General features: G+C 31.6%; 2 protein-coding genes across 3 annotated transcripts; one reads left to right on the forward strand and one right to left on the reverse strand.

Annotated features, from left to right (window-relative positions):
- Positions 1-4,195: 4,195 nt before the first annotated feature.
- LOC148611748 (prefoldin subunit 6-like) lies at positions 4,196-8,533 on the reverse strand. Its single transcript, XM_088592596.1, has 4 exons — positions 8,407-8,533; positions 6,696-6,766; positions 5,772-5,896; positions 4,196-4,394 (listed from the first exon to the last, which is right to left on the reverse strand). Exons 1-4 carry the CDS (start codon positions 8,465-8,467, stop codon positions 4,274-4,276), a joined length of 378 nt encoding a protein of 125 aa, XP_088448722.1. The 5' UTR covers positions 8,468-8,533; the 3' UTR covers positions 4,196-4,273.
- A 23-nt stretch (positions 8,534-8,556) lies between these two features.
- LOC148611749 (surfeit locus protein 1-like) lies at positions 8,557-18,142 on the forward strand. Of its 2 annotated transcripts, none has more exons than XM_088592598.1 (9): positions 8,557-8,637; positions 10,775-10,906; positions 11,703-11,824; positions 12,433-12,633; positions 13,922-14,003; positions 14,569-14,616; positions 15,180-15,294; positions 16,017-16,098; positions 17,979-18,142. In XM_088592598.1, exons 1-9 carry the CDS (start codon positions 8,617-8,619, stop codon positions 18,094-18,096), a joined length of 921 nt encoding a protein of 306 aa, XP_088448724.1. In that variant the 5' UTR covers positions 8,557-8,616; the 3' UTR covers positions 18,097-18,142. The 2 variants fall into 2 exon arrangements, with proteins under 2 accessions (XP_088448724.1, XP_088448723.1); XM_088592597.1 differs by lacking the exon at positions 8,557-8,637 and adding an exon at positions 9,182-9,393.
- Positions 18,143-19,397: the final 1,255 nt, after the last annotated feature.

The following is a 19,397-nucleotide window of genomic DNA, read 5'->3' on the forward strand; positions in this document are numbered from 1 at the left end:
AAAATACTAACTTTCACTGAATAGAGTATAGTAGTTTTTGAGAAGAAGATTTTTGAACGTCATAACATCAAAAACAGCAAAAAACGTCTAATAAGGGCAATAACTCCAACATGAATCAACAGATTTTCACAAAAATTTGACTACAGATAGATCTCATCATGCTGAATACTTTTACTTTGTCAGAATTTGGCTAAACCTAACGGTTTTGGATGTATATGCAAAAATCTGCTGTCTGACGCATATTTTTTTATTTTTAGTAAAGGCGGCCATGTTTTTTAACCGATCAAAAATCCAAAGGGAACTTTTTTGCAGGATACTCTAAGGAACAGTCATTATAAGTTTCATGGAAACTATTCAGTAGTTTCAGAGGAGAAGATGTTTGAAGAAATTGTTAACGACGACGACGACGATGGATGCGAAATGATGGCAATAGCTCACATGGCCTAGGGCCAGGTGAGCTTAAAAAGGAAATATCAGGTGATATAGAAAGAGTAATCAAGGGAACCAAGGTTATAAGGTTATAGCGGTAATCAAAAGAATATAATCCAGGGACAAAGACCAGGCATGGAAAACAGACACACACAACAAAGAACATAAAGTAACTAAAATCATACATACAAAGTAACAAAAGTAAATGAGCAACTCGGACTCCACTAAAAACTGGGAGCATGGACCAGGTGCACCGGTAAGCGTCCTCTGCTTTTCTAGAAACACCCGCCGAGTTGCCCATAAAAAGTCAAGTCCGGGGTAGACAAACGAGGAAAGGTAAACTATGACCCGTTGAATAAATCATTTTTCATGATGCTGATGGATACATCATAACGATCCACGAGTTCATGATGACGACCATAAAACTTCTGTAGTGATGACTTCAATCTTGTAGCAACATAACCCTGTTCCAGAAGCCTATTTGTTAGAGTTCTAGCGTGATACAAAAAGTCTGCGTAGTTTCGGCAAGCTCTGGCATAACGTATGAGTTGTGGTATGAACACTCCATACGCAGGAGCCGAAGGTAACCCTCCATCTCCATATACGTTCAACGTAACCCTCCATCTCCACATACGTTCACGGGAACGGAGGATGGAGGGTTACTTTATCAATATCATAACTACAAAATCTCCTGAAAGCGCCTGAAAGAATACTTTATATTTGCAGCAAGAATTTGTTTTTAATGTTGGTATCTAATCGGATAATTGTGATAGAAAAAATGCAAATGTTATTCACAAAGTTAATGAGTACCGCGTCTTGATTTTTTTTCTTCGTTCTTGCACTACTTCCCTCGGGCATCACACGGGCGATATTGCACTTTCGTTCCGCACATATAAATAACCGACAGATGAAAGGAAAGTTGACAAATCTGAATGAAAAATCATCACGTTTGTCGTAAAGTTTGGCCAATAGTTTTCCTTTACCATCGATTTCTAAGTGTAGGTCAAGATATGAGGCTGACCTCACAGTGTCTGTAGTATCTTTTATCTCAAGTTCTTTTGGGTAGATGCGATGTATCAAATCCCCGAAATTAGGATTGTTTAAAGATAATACGTCATCTATATAGCGGAAACTGAGATTGAAGGATCTAGCCAAACGATATTCTTTCTTTCTGATCAAATCAGCTATAAAGTCAGCCTCATAAGAGTGAAGAAATAGGTCAGCAAGTAAACGAGCACAATTTGTTCCCATTGGAATGCCAACCGTTTGTTGAAAAACACGTCCACCACACTGGACAAATATGTTGTCAATTAAAAATTCCAGCATTTTGTAAACATCTTCCTCTGTATATTTGGAAGATGATTTGGAATTATTAGAAAAAAAATCTGAAAGTTCCCAGTTGTTTCAATTTTACAGTAATTGTACCCCAGAAAGAAAATCTAAGCGCTCAATTGATCAGATACGTTGGGTACATCATTATCTTAAGTATGAATGCCTTAAATATGAGTTTTACGGCGTCAGTATGCCGTGAATGAGAATTCTGTTAGGTACCGAGACCAGTTTTCTAAGGGTAGGGGTAATATTTTTAACATTTTTTAAAAATTCTATCTTGAAATTTATTTTTTTGTGGTTTATTTATGTATGTTAGTCGAGCAATAATTTTTTGAGAAGATTTCGGGTGACTTTTTACAGAAAAATCGAAAAGCCTATTTTTTGCATTTTTTGATACATTCTGACCACAAAAATTGCTAAAATTCATCAAAAGAACCCCAGAAGTATAAATTGTGATAATACTAAACAGGAAATACCAAATAAGCCATTTTGTAGACAGAAAAAGTTTGGAGAATAAAACAAAAAAACGTAAAAAAAACGGATTTTTGCCTCAATGAGGTATAAAAAGTAGCCAAAAAAAATACAAAAATGCTTCAGCTGATTTTTTGGCGACAAAAAAGTTCGTAAAGGGGAGGCTTAAGGGTACCTGAAAATCATATTTTGGTTGATGAGTGGGAAGGGGGGTGCACGGGGGGTTATCTCAGCCCACATACTAAATAAAAAATTTGCCTTTGTGTGCTAAAATTCTGATCTGATTTCGAATCCCAGCCCCCTCCCCCCTATCATGACAAAAATGGTCAGAACCTAAGTCATGATCTCAATAAATTTCATATTCATATAAATAATATAAGAAAATACATATTTCATACAGGGCTAGGTTTTACAAAAAGTTGTTCAACTCTACATATATTTAATCAGGAACTTCATATACTCCTTCAGTTCATAAACTAGTGGTATAATTACAGATTCACTGGAGTAGCATGTTGTATTATTTTAATACAGATTAATTATTCAGACAAGATTGCATGTTCAGAATAATTTAATTTTTCTTACAAACAAATCACTATATGAACATCCTTTTTTACCTCTACTTTCTAAACCACCTATAATACTTTGAGTGGCTCTTAAATCACTATTGAAACATACTGGATAAATTTACACTATTTAGATTTGACATAATATTAGATCAACCTGTGGTGGATTTGTAACTAAGATGTTGTCTATAAGATTTGCAATATGCTGGTGAAATACTCTATAGTACATGTATTTGAGAAACCAATGAGCTACCTTGAAAATAAATAAAACATGATGATTCTTTAAGTGATATTTTAATGAAAGAAAGCCTTCCACTTCATTTAACTGTATTCACTGACATAGTGCATAGTAAGAATTAAAACACCTGTCAGCAATGAATGATATACTGCAGATTAACATACCAAAAAAATCACTTTTTATGCACTTTTATATATCATGATCAAAAATCATACCATTTAATCACAGGTACACATGGTCATGACATACTTTGCCCTCTCTTCTCTGACCCTCCCCCCCAAAAAAATATATTTTCTGATTAATTGTAACTTCCAACTTTTATTATCACTTGGTTATGATTTCTCTATGATTTTGCAGTTGTACAAATTTATTTACACACCAAAATACGGAAAAAAAACTTAAGTGATCAGCTGAAACCTCAGTAACCTCATCTTGCATTGATTAATTGAAGCATCCTAACAAAAATCATGAAAACTAATGGCATCATTTATACATGTACTCCTGCAAATGTATTTCCAAGACTAATGACTAAAAAATTGCCTGAATTACTGTACATGTACATTCAAAATAAAATGCAAATCTGCTAGCAATGCTAGATGTCTATTCATAATATGGAATGCTTTTTCTTAGAATGTAACCTATGAATATTTTTTTTTGTGTTTCTCCTCAGTCTAAATTTTGTAAACCTAGAGATATACATGTAATATAAACATATGGGTCTAATTGCATTGATCATTTTAATTATTTGTTTGCAAATCGCCCAGTCAGCTTTAATTTATACACAAATGAAGTTTCTATTTAATTTTCAATCTGTACATGGGATTTAAAAATTGATCTGAAAATCATTGTAATAAGTTCACATACCAAAACTATAGTTTTGTCCATTTCCATCATGAAAATAGATTTGAGCCTGTGTATAATGATGTTTTGGGGCAAGCTGCAACCTGCCTGGTTGTATAAGGTTATCCTCAATGTTCATAGAAGACCAATGGGTGGCCGGCTGACATTTTCAGCACAGCATAGTTCTTGTCTCTTTGACATATACACCATATCCATTCTTGTTACATTATTCACAATACTGTAGTCTCTCTCTATTGTTTTAACCCACATTGACAACATAAGTGTTTGTGTATAATCAATCTCTCAAATAAAAATGAGAAACTCCTGCTCAGTCAGTTTTTATTTATAAATAATGGATGAAGCATTGTATAATCTACACATATAAAATGTTAATTGTCCATTATGCCTTTGCTGCAGCTTTCACTTGTGCTTGTTGAAACTGTTGTTGTAATTTTTGTAAACTTTCTTTTGTTGAATCTTGCTTCTTTTCAATATCTTTTATAGCATCTTCATGTCTCTTACTACAGAAAGAAAATACATTGCAAAAACAGATGATATTTATTCTTAGTATTTTTGAGTTATAGACCAAAAACAAAATATCAACCCATTATTGTACAAGTAAAGTCATATAACTCAAGAAAGGCATTAAATTGCACATTAAAATATACCCTGCCATGTTGAAATTTTTTTTTTATTGGGGGGTGTGGGGGGGGGGGGGTAAAAACAACTTAAAATGGCCATATTTTTAGTAGACAATCCGATCAAACTAAAATTTGAAATGGATGTGTATTTTATGATACTTAATAGCATACAAATTTTAAGAAAGATTCTTCAATATTTTTATAGTTATCACCTGGAAACAGTTGGGGGACGGACAGACAAATGGATTGGTGAAAATACAACTTTTCCGTAATTATCACATACAGTCCCTGAACCGATCAGAATTGACGGATTGATGACCGTTGACTGATTGATCGGTGACAGATCGATAATTGATGACCAATTTGATTGCAGTTTTGTTATGTAAAATGATGGATGATGTGTTAAAAATAAAACAAATGTAAATTAATTGATATTTAATTAACTGCATTATGTTTACATGTGTTAAATTGACAAAAAAAAACAACGGAATCTGTAAAACATATTGAGTGCTCTGTGGTCAAGTGAGGCAATCAAAGGTTTAATGGATCAATTTAACGGATTGATGACTGATCGGAAAATGAACGGTGATCGATGACAATCACAATTTTTGTTGCACAGACCGGTTCAGGTCATGTACAGTGGAAGTACTATTATTCATGGGAATCAATTTTTGTTCTTATGGGGAAAATTATCAGTTCATTGATTCTTGAATTTGTGGAATTGACAACTCTATCATACAAATGAATGGGAAATTTCATTTTTGTTGGGAACTAAATTTCATGGTTTACAAAACCAAAGAGAGCCACAAAATTGGTACCCCACAAACAATAATACTTTCACAGTAATACTTCCCCACTTCATAAGGCCAGGTACAAACATGGAAAATTGGAAATTAAAATAACTTGAAAAGGAGCTCATAACAATAGAAAGAAACAATGTCAATGTACCAAAGTTAAATCCTGTCTAGAAATGAAAATGTAATTTTCAGTTTTCAAGGATCTTTAAAAGGGCAAGCATTCTGATCATGAATTATATATTGTTACAAAAAAATCAGCACAGCACAACATTTTTACACTACACTTACATCAACCTATGGAAAATTAAATTATTGTTACATTACCAAATATTACCATTTTATTTGAGCTTTTCAGGAGTTCTTTTTACATATAACTGACCAGTATACATGTACACACATTTATTATATAATGTACCTAGTGGAGAAATTTCAAATTTATATGCAATCCAAAAATACTTACACTAAATTTGAAATATAATCTATTCTTTTCTGTACATTCTGTTTTGACTCCTCTAAGTTCTGTTTCACCAACACTGGACCAATCATTTTGTAAACTGAAGCATCTTTTTCTAATTTTTCAAGTTCCTTAAAAAATAAACAGCAAACTGAACTATCAATTTGAAAACAACATATTCTTTTGACATTGTAAAATAATAAATAACGTATTAATATATTTCAACTGTAATTTCTTAGTATTTTTTGCAGTGACAGATAAATAAATTCCAATTTTTCTATATAATCAACTACCTAAAACTTTTCAAGCAAAAGACAGCAGGTTTTCCCCTGTCCAGATCCACCTATGTTTTGGCAGCAAGTTTGGCTGCTGGGATAGCTTTCAAGTAGTTGTGTCTTTATTTGCCATATAGAAATGATAGAATCAAAGTATATCCAAATACTTTTCTGCATGTTCATCATATTACAGTCATCTCTTACATCAGTATTATAATGTTCTAAATCAGTGTTATTATTAACCTTAAATTACCTAAAAAAAAGGTCATTTCTCAAATGAAAGTTTCCCAACTTTAAAAAAATGGCTAACAATTACCCCAAATAAGATTATTTTCCAATTGGCAGTCAAAAGAGATGAATATGGTATTTTAGCTTATAATTACACTAATAAATTGTTCATGACTTGTGTTTTTCTTATTAACCTCTATAGGATTTATGATTTAAGCTAGAAATTCAAGGTTTTGTACAGACATCCCAAATTTCCCAATTTAAAAAAAATATGCATTATTTCCCAATTAAAACAGTATGGGGTAGTTTTGAGAAGGATAACAATATCATAGTAAATGAGTGCACAGTTAAGTGACTATGACTGAATACAATTTTATTTACTATTTTTTGTAAGTTTTTTTTAAGATGTTACTTATGAGATACTAACTTCTTTGACCATACTGTTTTCTGTAAGTTGGCCTTCAAGTTGTTGTCTCTGACCAATGTTTTTCTGCAAGTCTAAAAAGAGAATAAATTAGCTGTTTTATTGCAACTATTATAAGTACTCAAAAAGTAATACAATCAAGTTTCATAGTACTAAATTTTCATTCTTTCAATAAAGTACCTTTTTCAAATTTTAAAATTAAAATACACAATTTACATAAGGAAACCATTTAGAGTAATTTCACATATGATTTAATATGAAATCTAAGTTTCTGTATTAAAGTCAAATGTTTTTGTGTACATGTATTTCAATTCATCATGTTGTAAAAAAATAATGTGTAAAAAATTACACTCATCCTGTAAGTGTTTTCCAAGGGAATGTGATTAATTGCGATTTATTTTTAATTAATTTCCTTAGTGTAATGTAAATTACTGTACATGTTACAAGTACAGAATTTTACATTACACTAATTGACCTCCATTTTATAAATTTATCATTTAAAAACATTTTTTTTCAAATGTAAATTTTCAAATAAGAAAATTTAAATAAGAATCCTGAGGTAAATCTCCAAGTCACACATGTTACCTGAACAATAGATATTGTAAAACATCTAATTCTGTGCGATCCCAGTGTGACTAGCAGATTTACCGAAGGATTTTTTATTGGTCATACAACCTTTCTCTTACCAGTTTAGAGAGCAATTAACACCTTTTGTGAGATTTTGGCTCTTTGAATTAACATGATGAAACTGAAACATGAAAAGGCACAAGGGCATTTTTGGTCAAGTTAAAAGGGCAGAAGGGCCGACACCCTTCTAAGTTGGGCTAACGAGGCCACTGGAAAGGAGTATGCATTTATGTTTCTTCAGGAAAGTTTCATGTGTCACCTACATGTATCCTATTGTATATAGCACTTTTTTCTGTCAATGGCCAGTTCCTACACTTATATTAGATAGTAACTGGCCAATGACTTAAACAGGTTGATAAATGTATCTGGGATCTCACTGAGTCATATTATGAGTCATAATCATCACCTTAATTTCTCAAGAAATTTCCCTCTGATTGCACTTGGGAATAATTTAAAACATGGTTGTTTTAACTGAAACTCCTTTTCTGTTTTAAAAATGTCAAAATCTTAACTTGACTTTGCTGTGCATTTTTTTTCCATTCTGTTGATGTAATGTCAGTGTTCTCCCCAGAGCCCTGGCCCTTAATGGCTTAAAGCACTGCGCTTTACTGTTCTATCGAGTTCGAGCGCTGCACTATTGATCTCAGTACATTACTATCTTGCTACCAGCTCGGTGCTATAAAGTTTAATATGATGGTTAAAAAGTCAATAATGACAGGAAATGTGTGTCCCCTAAGGTCATGCAAATGAAGCAGCCGTGATGCTATTTCTAAGCTCCTGAATCTGAAGGTAGAAACCATATATTGATGCTTTTTCTAGCCAAAAGTTTTCAGGACCCAGTTGATAATACAAACATTCTGTAACTCTTACTCTTCTTAAATTCTATAAGAATGTCTTGAGTTGCACCTGCCACATACTGATAGTGTTTGTGAATCGTGCGGTTACTACCCATGTGGTACAGACATGATTCATCATGAACGAGTAATGATTAGAGGCAGTATCAGAAATTTGAGGTTACAAATACTTCATACTGTGAAAGATACATAATATATGTGAATAACTACAAAATTTAGATTATAAATGAAACCTTTTTGAAGAGCATCGTATTTTTCGATGTCGCCCTGCAATTTTTTCTGAATGTCAGCCATGTTGAAACAAATGTGTAATGTGAATGAAACAAGATGTTTGATTGGCTGATCCAGATAAAATTGCCAATTAAAATACTCCTAACAAAAGTTGTGAAATGAGATTGAGTTTATTTATCTCCAAATGAGGAGAACGTTTAGTACGGTGAAAAATGAATTCTGCTCGAGTTTTGGTAATTTTCTAGTATTAAGAACGAACTGTCTGATAAATATTTCTCTATGAAACTTGAGAAATTGAAGTCAAGCCATAAATTTTACCCACTTTCAGCAATGACACCATATATTTTTCATGTTACAATTATACATTGGCTTTGCAATGAGTTTGCTACAAATAATCAAATTACAGTATGTTTTAATGATGACATATCGTGATACATGTATGACAGGTCAGGGATAACCATCGACTGGTGGATGATATCTTAATTGACATCAGTCCAAATAATTATGCCTTCTTGGGAGTCTAATTTTTATATTGCTTGGTCGAGTGGGCCATTAAAATTTAGATTAACCACAAAAAAAAAAAAAAAAAAAAAGCCTCAGCAAACGTCCAGATTATCTGGATTAATTGTGGAGTAGAAATTAATTTTTAGTAAATGATTGGTTGTTCATAAAATCAGGATTCAATTAGGAACATTTTGTAATTGTAATTTATCATTGATATTCATGATTGATCAGCTGATTGCTCCCGGAGATTATTTATCTGTCGTAAAACATACCGGTACCTGTTTAGAATGCAATTAAAATCATCTGTCAGGTTTATGACTCTTCTTATCAAGAAATGAGATTGAAACACAAAGATTGAATTTGGAGGTTTGAAATCTTGAGTTTTTCAGGTTTTTTTTTAACAAAACCAGGTTATGGAAAAATTGACCTGCAAAATCGTGTAAGCGGGACAAATGGTCAAAAATGTGAAAACACAATTAAATCATGTAAGTTGGCAAGTATGTACCATCTTTGAAATGATTTGTTTAGACAGCATTTTTGACATTATTCTAAAGCTTCAATAGATTGTGATGTAATATTTTGCCGTGATGAAAGTTTTTCAAGTGTCAGTATAATGATTTTTAGATAAGTTTTTAAACATTTAAGAGCGAGCTTAGCTCCGTTAAGATTTTATGTTAAGTTTCCATGTTAGATCAGTTTAACATGAACTACTTATCCAGCATATTCGGAAAATCATGTTTGGCATAACTATATCGCACATTGTGTATCCCTTTCATGCATGTGCCCCCACAATCACAGTCTATTGATTTATTGACTATTGATTGAAACACCACTTCAAAACAGTTCCTTATATTCAAACAATGGACTGTACTAGAGGAATCTGCCCACTTTGGTATGGTCAAATGGTTGTATGAATATGATGAATTGTCCATACATAAAATATCACTATCAACTTTTGTTTAACAGCATCCACAGGCCAAACATACATAAATTTGTATCTCTGTGATAACAGTTTTTATTTGATGAAACACTTTTGAACTTTAATGCTGACTTTATCACTTGACCCCAGCCCCAACATAGGCCAGTCAGCAGGCCCACTAATTAGAATTTCTACATATGCCACATTTTTAGCTCACTTGGCCTTAAAGGTATGTGTGTATGGGTTAACACAGGAGTTTGGGTGTCCAGTCTTGGTGGAACAGACACTGTATTAGGATCAATTAAAGACTATGTCTAGAAAGTTACATTATACACATCCACAAAGGATAGACTAAATTTAAAATAAATCATGAAAAATATGATACATCTGAAGTTAAATTATCTAAAAACATAATATTAATTCAAAACAAGACTGGATGTACCGGTATGTACATTGCATTTTTGTCATCTGTCAAATGCTGACAGATAGTTAATAATTTAGTATTTTGATATACAAAATGTATGTATAAAGATAAATGCTACCTGAATTGCAACTGAACAAACTTAATATAACAGCAAAAATATGTATGCTTAGTAAAAAAATATTTGTTTTTCTGAACATGTGTTGTAGGTTGAAGTGCATCCAAATACATGTAATAGCTATGACAACCTAGCAACACACCTCAAATGTTTGATATTGAAATATGTTTAGGTGTTAAGACATATGATAAACAGGACATAACATGGGTTTTCCCCATTTCACGTCCAATAGCACCATCTTGGTACATATGATGTTAAGCATGTTAATATTTGTGTTTTTGGAATGATATGGCAGGTGGTATAAAAGAAACCTACATAATGTTCTATATGGACATATCTACCCATACAGCAACTTCTTTATCCATAACAGCATACATGCACATATGTATATTGTTTTCTTTATTTCAGATTCAAAGACTGTTGAAAGGTTCTTGTAAATACCATAGGTTCCTACAAACACAAGCTTCTGGTAAAAAAGAACCATTTTTAAAGCCAGAAATCCAAAAAAGACTATTTAATGAAGGTGGAATAATCTTACTGGTAAATATGAATACAGTTTTAGTGCTTTGAATCCATGAAAATGTTGTGCTTATTCAGGAATAATGTTTTATGAATTTATGAACTTGTAAATGTTTTAAGTGTAAAACTTGTTGCAGTTGTATGAATTACTGGTTTCCCTGTTCTTAAGTATAATTCTTCCTTTATAAACTTGTAAATTTATGTTTCTAAACATTTTTAAAACAATTTTTGTTAGGTGATTTATAATTGTAATCCATATACTTTGCAAATCAAATTAATTTGTTATGAATTATCATAATCTATACTAACTCCAGTACTTATATAAGATGGAGAATGTTACTGCTGTTTGTTCTAGTAGAAGCAGGGCTTCAAATTAGTATGGGTCATAGGTCTGGTCTCTCCACCCTTTACACTGAAACTTTACTGAGAACTTCCCCCAAGTGGACAATTGATTTAAACATTTTATAAGTCTTGTACAATCTTCTGCTCTTGATAGTAAATTTGAGCCCATACTCTATCTGGGAGTAAATTTGAGTTGAAATATTTTAGCTAATTAGAAATTTAGTTCTCATCTTGTATTTTGGATTCCATAACCTGCCAGACATAATTTTAAGAGGAACAAAAGAAGTGGAGGAACTAATTTGCTGTTATATTTGTAATCACAACAGACATGCAGAAAATTGATTTCTTGTTGGCCAACTAGCATCATAGAGTTAAACAATTAAATGAGTGATGATGAAAACAGTTACATTTTTACATTACAAGAATTGTCTTTAGTATTTTTATTTTTGATACATTTACTTCTGATTTATTCCAGATTGTGCCAGTAACAACATTTTGTCTTGGAGTGTGGCAAATAAAGAGGAGGGAGCAAAAATTAGAACTCATACAGAAATTAGTTGACAAAACAGTCAGTGATCCTATACCTTTACCAAGCAAGTATGTATTATTCATAATCCAACCTGCATCTGGTGAAATCATTTGTTATGTAGTGAAATGGCAGATACAAATGTACTTAAAAACAATATCATATTCAACTGTATTCCCTAAAGATTAAATTTAAGGTTAGCTGTTGAAGAATGGAGAACATTTGTCTAACTGGTCAAGCAGGACTGTTTGGTTAAAAGTGAACTGGCCTACAGTAAAATTTACTTATAATATGTTTAATAGAAATAGTGATCAAGGGAACCAAGATTTGAGCTGTAATTAAAAGAATATATTTCAAGGATAAAGACTAGAGAGGGAAAATAGACACACACAACAAAGAAAATGAAAATAAAACCAAAACATTTACAATTAGGTGGCCCAGCAGGCAAGCTCTGTTTGACTTTTTGCCTGTCATGAAGTTTGCTTGTCTTGGCCAGTGGGAGTGCACTTACCTGGTTTGACATTTTAATGATTATGGTAATCAGTGCATTTTGATTAAATTGGTGAATGATGTCAAATCAAATTAACTTTCTTATAAACTACCTATATATCCTGTAAATAAATATATTATGATTATCAATCATTTTATGACATTTTCTTGTTTTTCCTTTTTTTTTCAGTATAGATGATATTTATGATTTGGAGTACCAAAGTGTTAAAGTTAGAGGAGAATTTGATCACTCGCATTCTGTACTCATTGGTCCTCGATCATATGACCCAGAAAAATCAGCTGATACAGGTGGCCATGGTGGCAGTTTAATTTCAAGGGCTAAACAAATTGGTTATTATCTTGTAACACCATTAAGACTTGCAGATAAGGAGTAAGTTTGATATGTTACCTGTTGATGAAATTAATTTGAAAATAGTAAAAATGCATTGAGGCTATTTATGGTAAATAGGATTAAGTCTGTAGAAATTCAAGTGTTCATAGACATAGGAATTTCACATGTATTATGTATTTTACTTCTAAAATTGAATATAAAATTTGGGTAACAAAGAGAGGGTATGTGCAGCCAATGTTTTGATAATTTTAAGGCTATGTTTTTGAGAGAAAACTGTCAAATTTCAAACTTGACCTTAATTTTATTAAGGAATACTAGTAACTATTTTTTTTCATTTTTAATGGAATATTAATTTTAAGAGAACTTTTTGCTGTTAAAACTGTATTATCCTGGAAGCTTGTTTTACTTAGCCAACATTTGCTCAGAATAAGAATAGAGTCATTTCATATAAATATGTTTATTTTGTACAAAAGGTAACAAAACACAACAAAGTTATCAGAAAAAATTGACATTGAATAAAGTACTTACTGTATAAATTTTTTTTTAAAGGGAAAGACCACATTTGCATTAAATTTGGCTTTTATGATAAATCATACCCACATGAACAAAAATAAATAACCTTTAATGCAAAATGCGCTTTTATAAAAAGCTCAAAGCTATGCAAAGTTCGAAATCCTTGAAATATAAGGGAATAGCTATCTTGCAGAACTCTCCTATATGAAGGAAGATCATAGCCAGATCTTATTGATTTTTACCGATAGCTTCTGATTGGCTTGTGACGTCCCTAAGTCGGTTTGGTACTGATACATTCCGTAAACATTTCTACGATCATGTTTATCTAATCATCAAAGCACAATGACTTGTCAAGCTTACGATTGCAGAAATGATAAAAGAGAAATGTTCTAAAGGTTTTTTTTTTACCAGCAACACGAACATTCTTCGGAAGTAGCCATACAATTTTCCTTACAACTACTAGTCATCTGGCTGCAAATCCTGTTGTTCTTCGATGATGTCCGACATGTTGTGCCTCAATCTCCTCTTCTATTTATTTTGGGTTGAAATTAGAGGGGAAAAGTCCCAAATTTGCGATTTCTTCAGACATCGTAATCAATTACCTATTTACTTTCTCTTTACAAACCAACTTTGTGACGTCACAGTTCAACCAGTCATGGTGGTGCCCTTAGGTGCGGTAAATTCAAATGTCCTAATTACAAATCTCAATTTATTAATTAATAAAAGGAAATTAATTAGTTTCAATTTAATTTTTATGAATATTTAACAGATTACTTTTGATATTTCACAACAACATGGTCTTTCCCTTTAATAGGGCCTACATTTTAGTCAACAGAGGTTGGATACCAAAGAAAGAAAGAGAGATGTATATGAATGCTAAAGATTATAAAATAGAGGTCAGTATGAAATTACTCTGCAAATTAAGTTTCATGTTCTGTTTATAAAAGAAATTTTTACATAGTTCAAAAAGTTTTTTTTATGTATAAATTTAAGTTTTATTTCCTATATGAAGATAGGAATTAAACATTTTGGCTAGTTGCAAAATATGTGCAAGTTTACAAAAAAAAGGTGTAAGGTTTGCATTTTTGTTATACTAGGCTCTCTATGAGTGGTTGATATATTGAAATCACATTGTCCGTCTGTCATTCCATCCATATTTCTGTTATCCTTTTTCTAGTCATGTGACTTTTCCATCATCTAAATTGTGTCCCATTATCAAATGATTCGAAATTCAATTTGCCCCTCCACTTTATCGGTGAGTTGTAAATGGAAATGTGGAATGTTCCTAAGCTACAACTACTCCACCAAAGAATAAGACAGCCAATGGTCAAAAGTAACCCTTAATAGGGATTTTATACTTTGAAAAGGGTATACATGTATGAAGCGCAATTACACATATCATGTTTCATGCTCAGTTTTAGGTCAGCAGACTGATTTGAATTTTATTTGGTTAAATTTCAGCCCACTGGTGAAGTTGAAATAGCTGGTGTTGTAAGGACAAATGAAAGGGTTTGTATTTATCTTAGGAAATTTCATATACCTGTTAACCCTCCCACATTAAGGGGGAGACTCCTACAAAATGAATAAAAAAACTTAGAATCTCCCACATGAAAACGAAAGACTTGTGGGAGGCTTTTGGTTAAAATTACTACATTTTCTGTACAAAATACTAAATTATTGAAGTTTTACATTTTGAATTTAGCTTTTACTTAAAGATCTCCCAAATGAGACATTGGAATGTAGGAGAATCTCCCACATGAACTGTTCCGAAGGTTAATAGATATGATTTGATGTAAATGCATTTTTGAAAATGTTGATTTTATTAGATTTTTTTATAAAAATAACTAAATATAGAAAGACGGTTTTGGAAAACCTATATTGAATGCTTAAAATGTCATCTATAACTCCATTCTTTAATTGTATTTGTGTCTAGCTTAGCAGACATACAACATTTTCGGTTGTGTTTTTATTAAGCTTTGGACAGGAGAATTTTATTGCTATCTTACAGTAATTCAAGACAAAACTTATGCTATTCATGTTTATCATTTGTTAATATTTTTTGTCTTCTTCAGAAAAATGCCTTCACCCCTAAAAATAATCCACAGAGTAATGAATGGTATAATAGAGATGTAGATGCCATAGCAGACCATCTCGGAACAGTTCCTGTGTTCATTGATGCTAATAAAGGTATATTGAATTTGTGCTTTGGAGATTTCATTCAAGTATGCCATTTACCTCTTTGAAGAAATTAGTGGAATAAGAAACTCTCCATACTGACATAGGTGTTAACTATTGAAAGTTATAAAGTTGGAGATCTCCCTCGTAAAATTTTCTCAATTGGAGAGATTTGCTGATGTTTTAATTTGTGACATGTATTATGTTTTGGAACAGACCTTATTTGAACTTTCCAATTTCTTCTGATATGCCTTCCCCTGAAAGATAACATGCAATGCTTCCGTGTATTACAATGATGGTAAATTAATGGTCTTTATCATAGGGTCCAGATCAATTTGTTTTGACAAAAATACAAATAAATTATTACTTTTTGAAGCCAAAATTCAAATATAACGGGATAAATTTTCATTTATGGGTAGTTCAAACCCACGAAACTTGGTTCCCAATGAATAGTAGATTCCCATTGATGTGTATACTGAAAACTTAAAAACAACAAATTCAAGAATCCATGAACTTGTGTTTCTTACCTGATCCATAAAAATTGGTATCAACGAATTAAAGTATTTTCACAGTATTGAAGAAATGTCTTTTCCATAAGTACCACATTGATACATCAATGTCATTTACTATTATTAATTTAATTTACATGTCAAATTTATATTCAGTAATGTAAAATCAATCCTATGCTAATGTGTGTTATGGTTTAGTTATCCTCCTATGTATTTTATTTTCAGATAGCAATATCAAGAATGGTCCCATTGGAGGTTTGACACAAGTTACTGTATATAATGAACATATGTCATATATTTTTACATGGTTAGTTTAGTCAATATGTATAATGTAATGGTTTCAGAACTGTCAACCACTTTATTTTCTTGGGGATATGAGAAAATTGCAAAATGAATTGCCACTAAAAGTGCACATATCAGCAAAATGAATAGATTTATAGTAGATACGTGTATTAAAATCACCAGGTTGAAAAAAATGGCAAAAAAAATAGATTTAAACAATGCAGATGGAAATATTGTCAGGATTTTTATATTTATACCCTGACTTAATGGTTATTGTGAATCTAATTTCCTTTCACACATCTATATGTCATAGTTTTACTTTTCATAGGATAAATCCAGAACTTCACAAACTTGTAAATGTTTTAAACATTAAATAACAGGCCCAGTTTGATTATGATGTATATTTCATTCACCATTCTTGAGTTATATAGCTCTTGTTTACTTTGGTAAATTTTGTGGTACATGTATCTGTTAAAACAAAATCAACATTTTCTTGGGAAGCATTCTCAGAAAAAGTTATTTTTAGTTTATGAACATATTTATAAAACCCAGAGACTTTACTCAATAATGGGCTAGAATAATATCAAAAAATGACTGGGATCTGACTTGATATGAATTGCTTGGCTTCATCCACTTCATCCCATGGAGGACATAGGGTAACTTTTGCAGTTCTCCACTCCACTTTTTTGGGTCTTGCCAATGTCTATATTTCTTCCTATGTTTTTTTCTGTTTTATGCACTCGTCTAAGATGGGGCATATTATGGTATACTGTTCTCCGTCAGTCCGTTCATCCATCATCCACACTTCGGACAATAACTCAAAAACGCTTTCACCAACTTTAAGGTTCAGCTAAAGTCAATATCTAGGACATTCCTTAATGAAATGTTTTCATTCATAGTTTTAGTAATACATTAGATTTAGCACTGAAACATTGCTAAATGCATGTTTATATGTATATGACACACAAGCACAAGTCAAATTTAGGAACAAATGTTTTATAACTTCTATGTAACATTAAGAACAAAATTGTAAACAACAATAATTTGTGACAAATTGCTGGTTTGAAAATTGAATGAAAACTTTAACATTTTATGTTTATTGATGTTGGTATTTAGCTGAATCATGGTATAAAATATCTCAATTCATCTAAATTTAAAGAAATGGCAATTTTTTCAAGAAAATTATGGCTAGCTTGCACTGCATTATACATTTAGGAACAGAACTATATGAATTTCAGACTTCAAATCTTGTTTTGACAGCTGTAGATTTATTCTAAAGTATGTTGTTTACATTTTTGTTGTTAATGTTATAGAAGTTATGAAACATTTGTTCCTAAGTTTGACTTGTGCTTGTGTGTTATATACATATAAAGATGCATTTAGCATTGATTCATTACTTTATTTAATGTATTATTAAAACTATGAATGAAAACATTTCATTAAGGAATGTCCTAGATATTGACTTAAGCAGAACCTTAATGAAACTTTGGTGAATTGTTCATGTCTATTGATGTAGGCTCCCTTTCAATTTTTATAAATTTCAGATTTTTGACAGGGATCACAGTATTTCTAGTTGATCATATAAATTCATTAAAAGCATAAGGACAAGTTAAAAGGGCAACAGGCTATCATGCACTTAAAGCACAGCTCTTTATTCTATATTTCAGATGTCTGCAGTTTGGATATGCATCATAGATTTTCATTTTACATTAAATTTTACATCATTTTACATCAAATAAGTATTTAATAATCCAAAATATAACTGAGGGACCAGTGGTCATTGCCTTTCTATTAATGCAAAATTGATTTTTTTGCCAAAAAAAATTTAAACTGTGATTATCTTCTTGAACTTGTTAGCACAATTTGTTGTTGAATGTAAGTTATTTATTTTTTTTTATCATGCAGGTTTTCATTAGCCGCCATAACTGGTTTTTTGTGGTTTAGAAGATACCTTAGACCAAAGCCTAATCAGCTTCTATTTGAACAATACCAGAACAGGCAGAAAGAGAAAGGACTCAGATGAATTCTTGTGATATTGTTATTTATTAAAAAATGATTGTTGAAATATAGCCTTTGTGTCTGTATTAACTTATCAATAAAAATTAAGCAGCATATGGCATAAATTATAGTGGTTGTATCTTGAACCAGCTACGGATTAGGGGCCATAAAGAGGCCAGAAACACAGATTGTCTTGATTATAATTAAGAAGGAATGGATCTCTTTGAATTTTTTTTCACAAAATGCCATGCCCCCAAGGAAATTTTGGATTCATTTTGGAGGTAATGACTGGAAACATTTAGGAATTAGGGGCCAAAACTTGGCCACTTTGATTCTGGTCAAATTCGTAACTTGTATCAAATGTCTAATATACAATCTATATCAAATGTAGCATTAAGTTTGAATGGTGTGTCCAAACTTGCTCCAGCTGCTCAGGGTTTGACATCTGTGGTTGGATCAAGCTGCACAGTGCAAAGCATCTTGTTACTACACTGCTAGAATAATTGCTTAAATTCATGGTTTAAACATAATAAAAAGAGCAGATGAGGTGTTGTAAGGTTGTCAATTTCAAGAATACCATACCTGGTAACCCTGTATTGTTAAAAAAGATTAATGAAAAATTGGTTAACTTACTCTCAGATTTTATCTTCATTATGCATCATGTACTTTAATAGTCTTTTTTCATACTTATGGAGTGCAAACCACTTTAGCAAGTTTTTTAAAGGGACGTTACCCACCAATACACGATAACGTGTTTGGCAGTCTCATTGGGAAATAGAAGAATAGTAAACATTTTTCTTTGAAACTATCTTCACTATGGTAAGTAGCTAAATGGTTTAAAATAAGTTATTTAAAATTATACCATAGTATTAAGTGCAGTTCGAATAAGTCAAATATTTTTAGTTGAGGTATACGTACTGCTGTCCATTGCTCCTATCAGACAATAAAACAGTTTGTAGTGTTGGAGAATTACTTCCCTTTGCTTAGAATGTGAAAAAAAGGAGGTCAAAGTCTGGATTATGTAGAGGTCTATTGTAAGGGTTCTTCATTTTGAAGAAATTTAATTATATTTTGTATATGAAATTATCATGAACATTTTGAATTTGGTTAAATTTCATATAGACATAGTGAAATTACTCAGTTGCAATTAAATGTGAGAATTTGTATAAAATTTCCTAAAGTAGGCTTTTCATAGTTATGTCTGGTTTATATGAATATATAGATAGTTTATGCTATCAAGTCATTTCCACTTTTCAATGTATACATTTTACCATTTTGTGTTGGATGAAAAATATAGTATTGATGTGAAAACAAATGAAGAAAAGA

Source organism: Perna viridis, chromosome 7, assembly GCF_037379345.1.
Source record: "Perna viridis isolate PV_CMFRI_1.1 ecotype Kerala chromosome 7, ASM3737934v1, whole genome shotgun sequence".
In the NCBI taxonomy this organism is placed as follows: domain Eukaryota; kingdom Metazoa; phylum Mollusca; class Bivalvia; order Mytilida; family Mytilidae; genus Perna; species Perna viridis.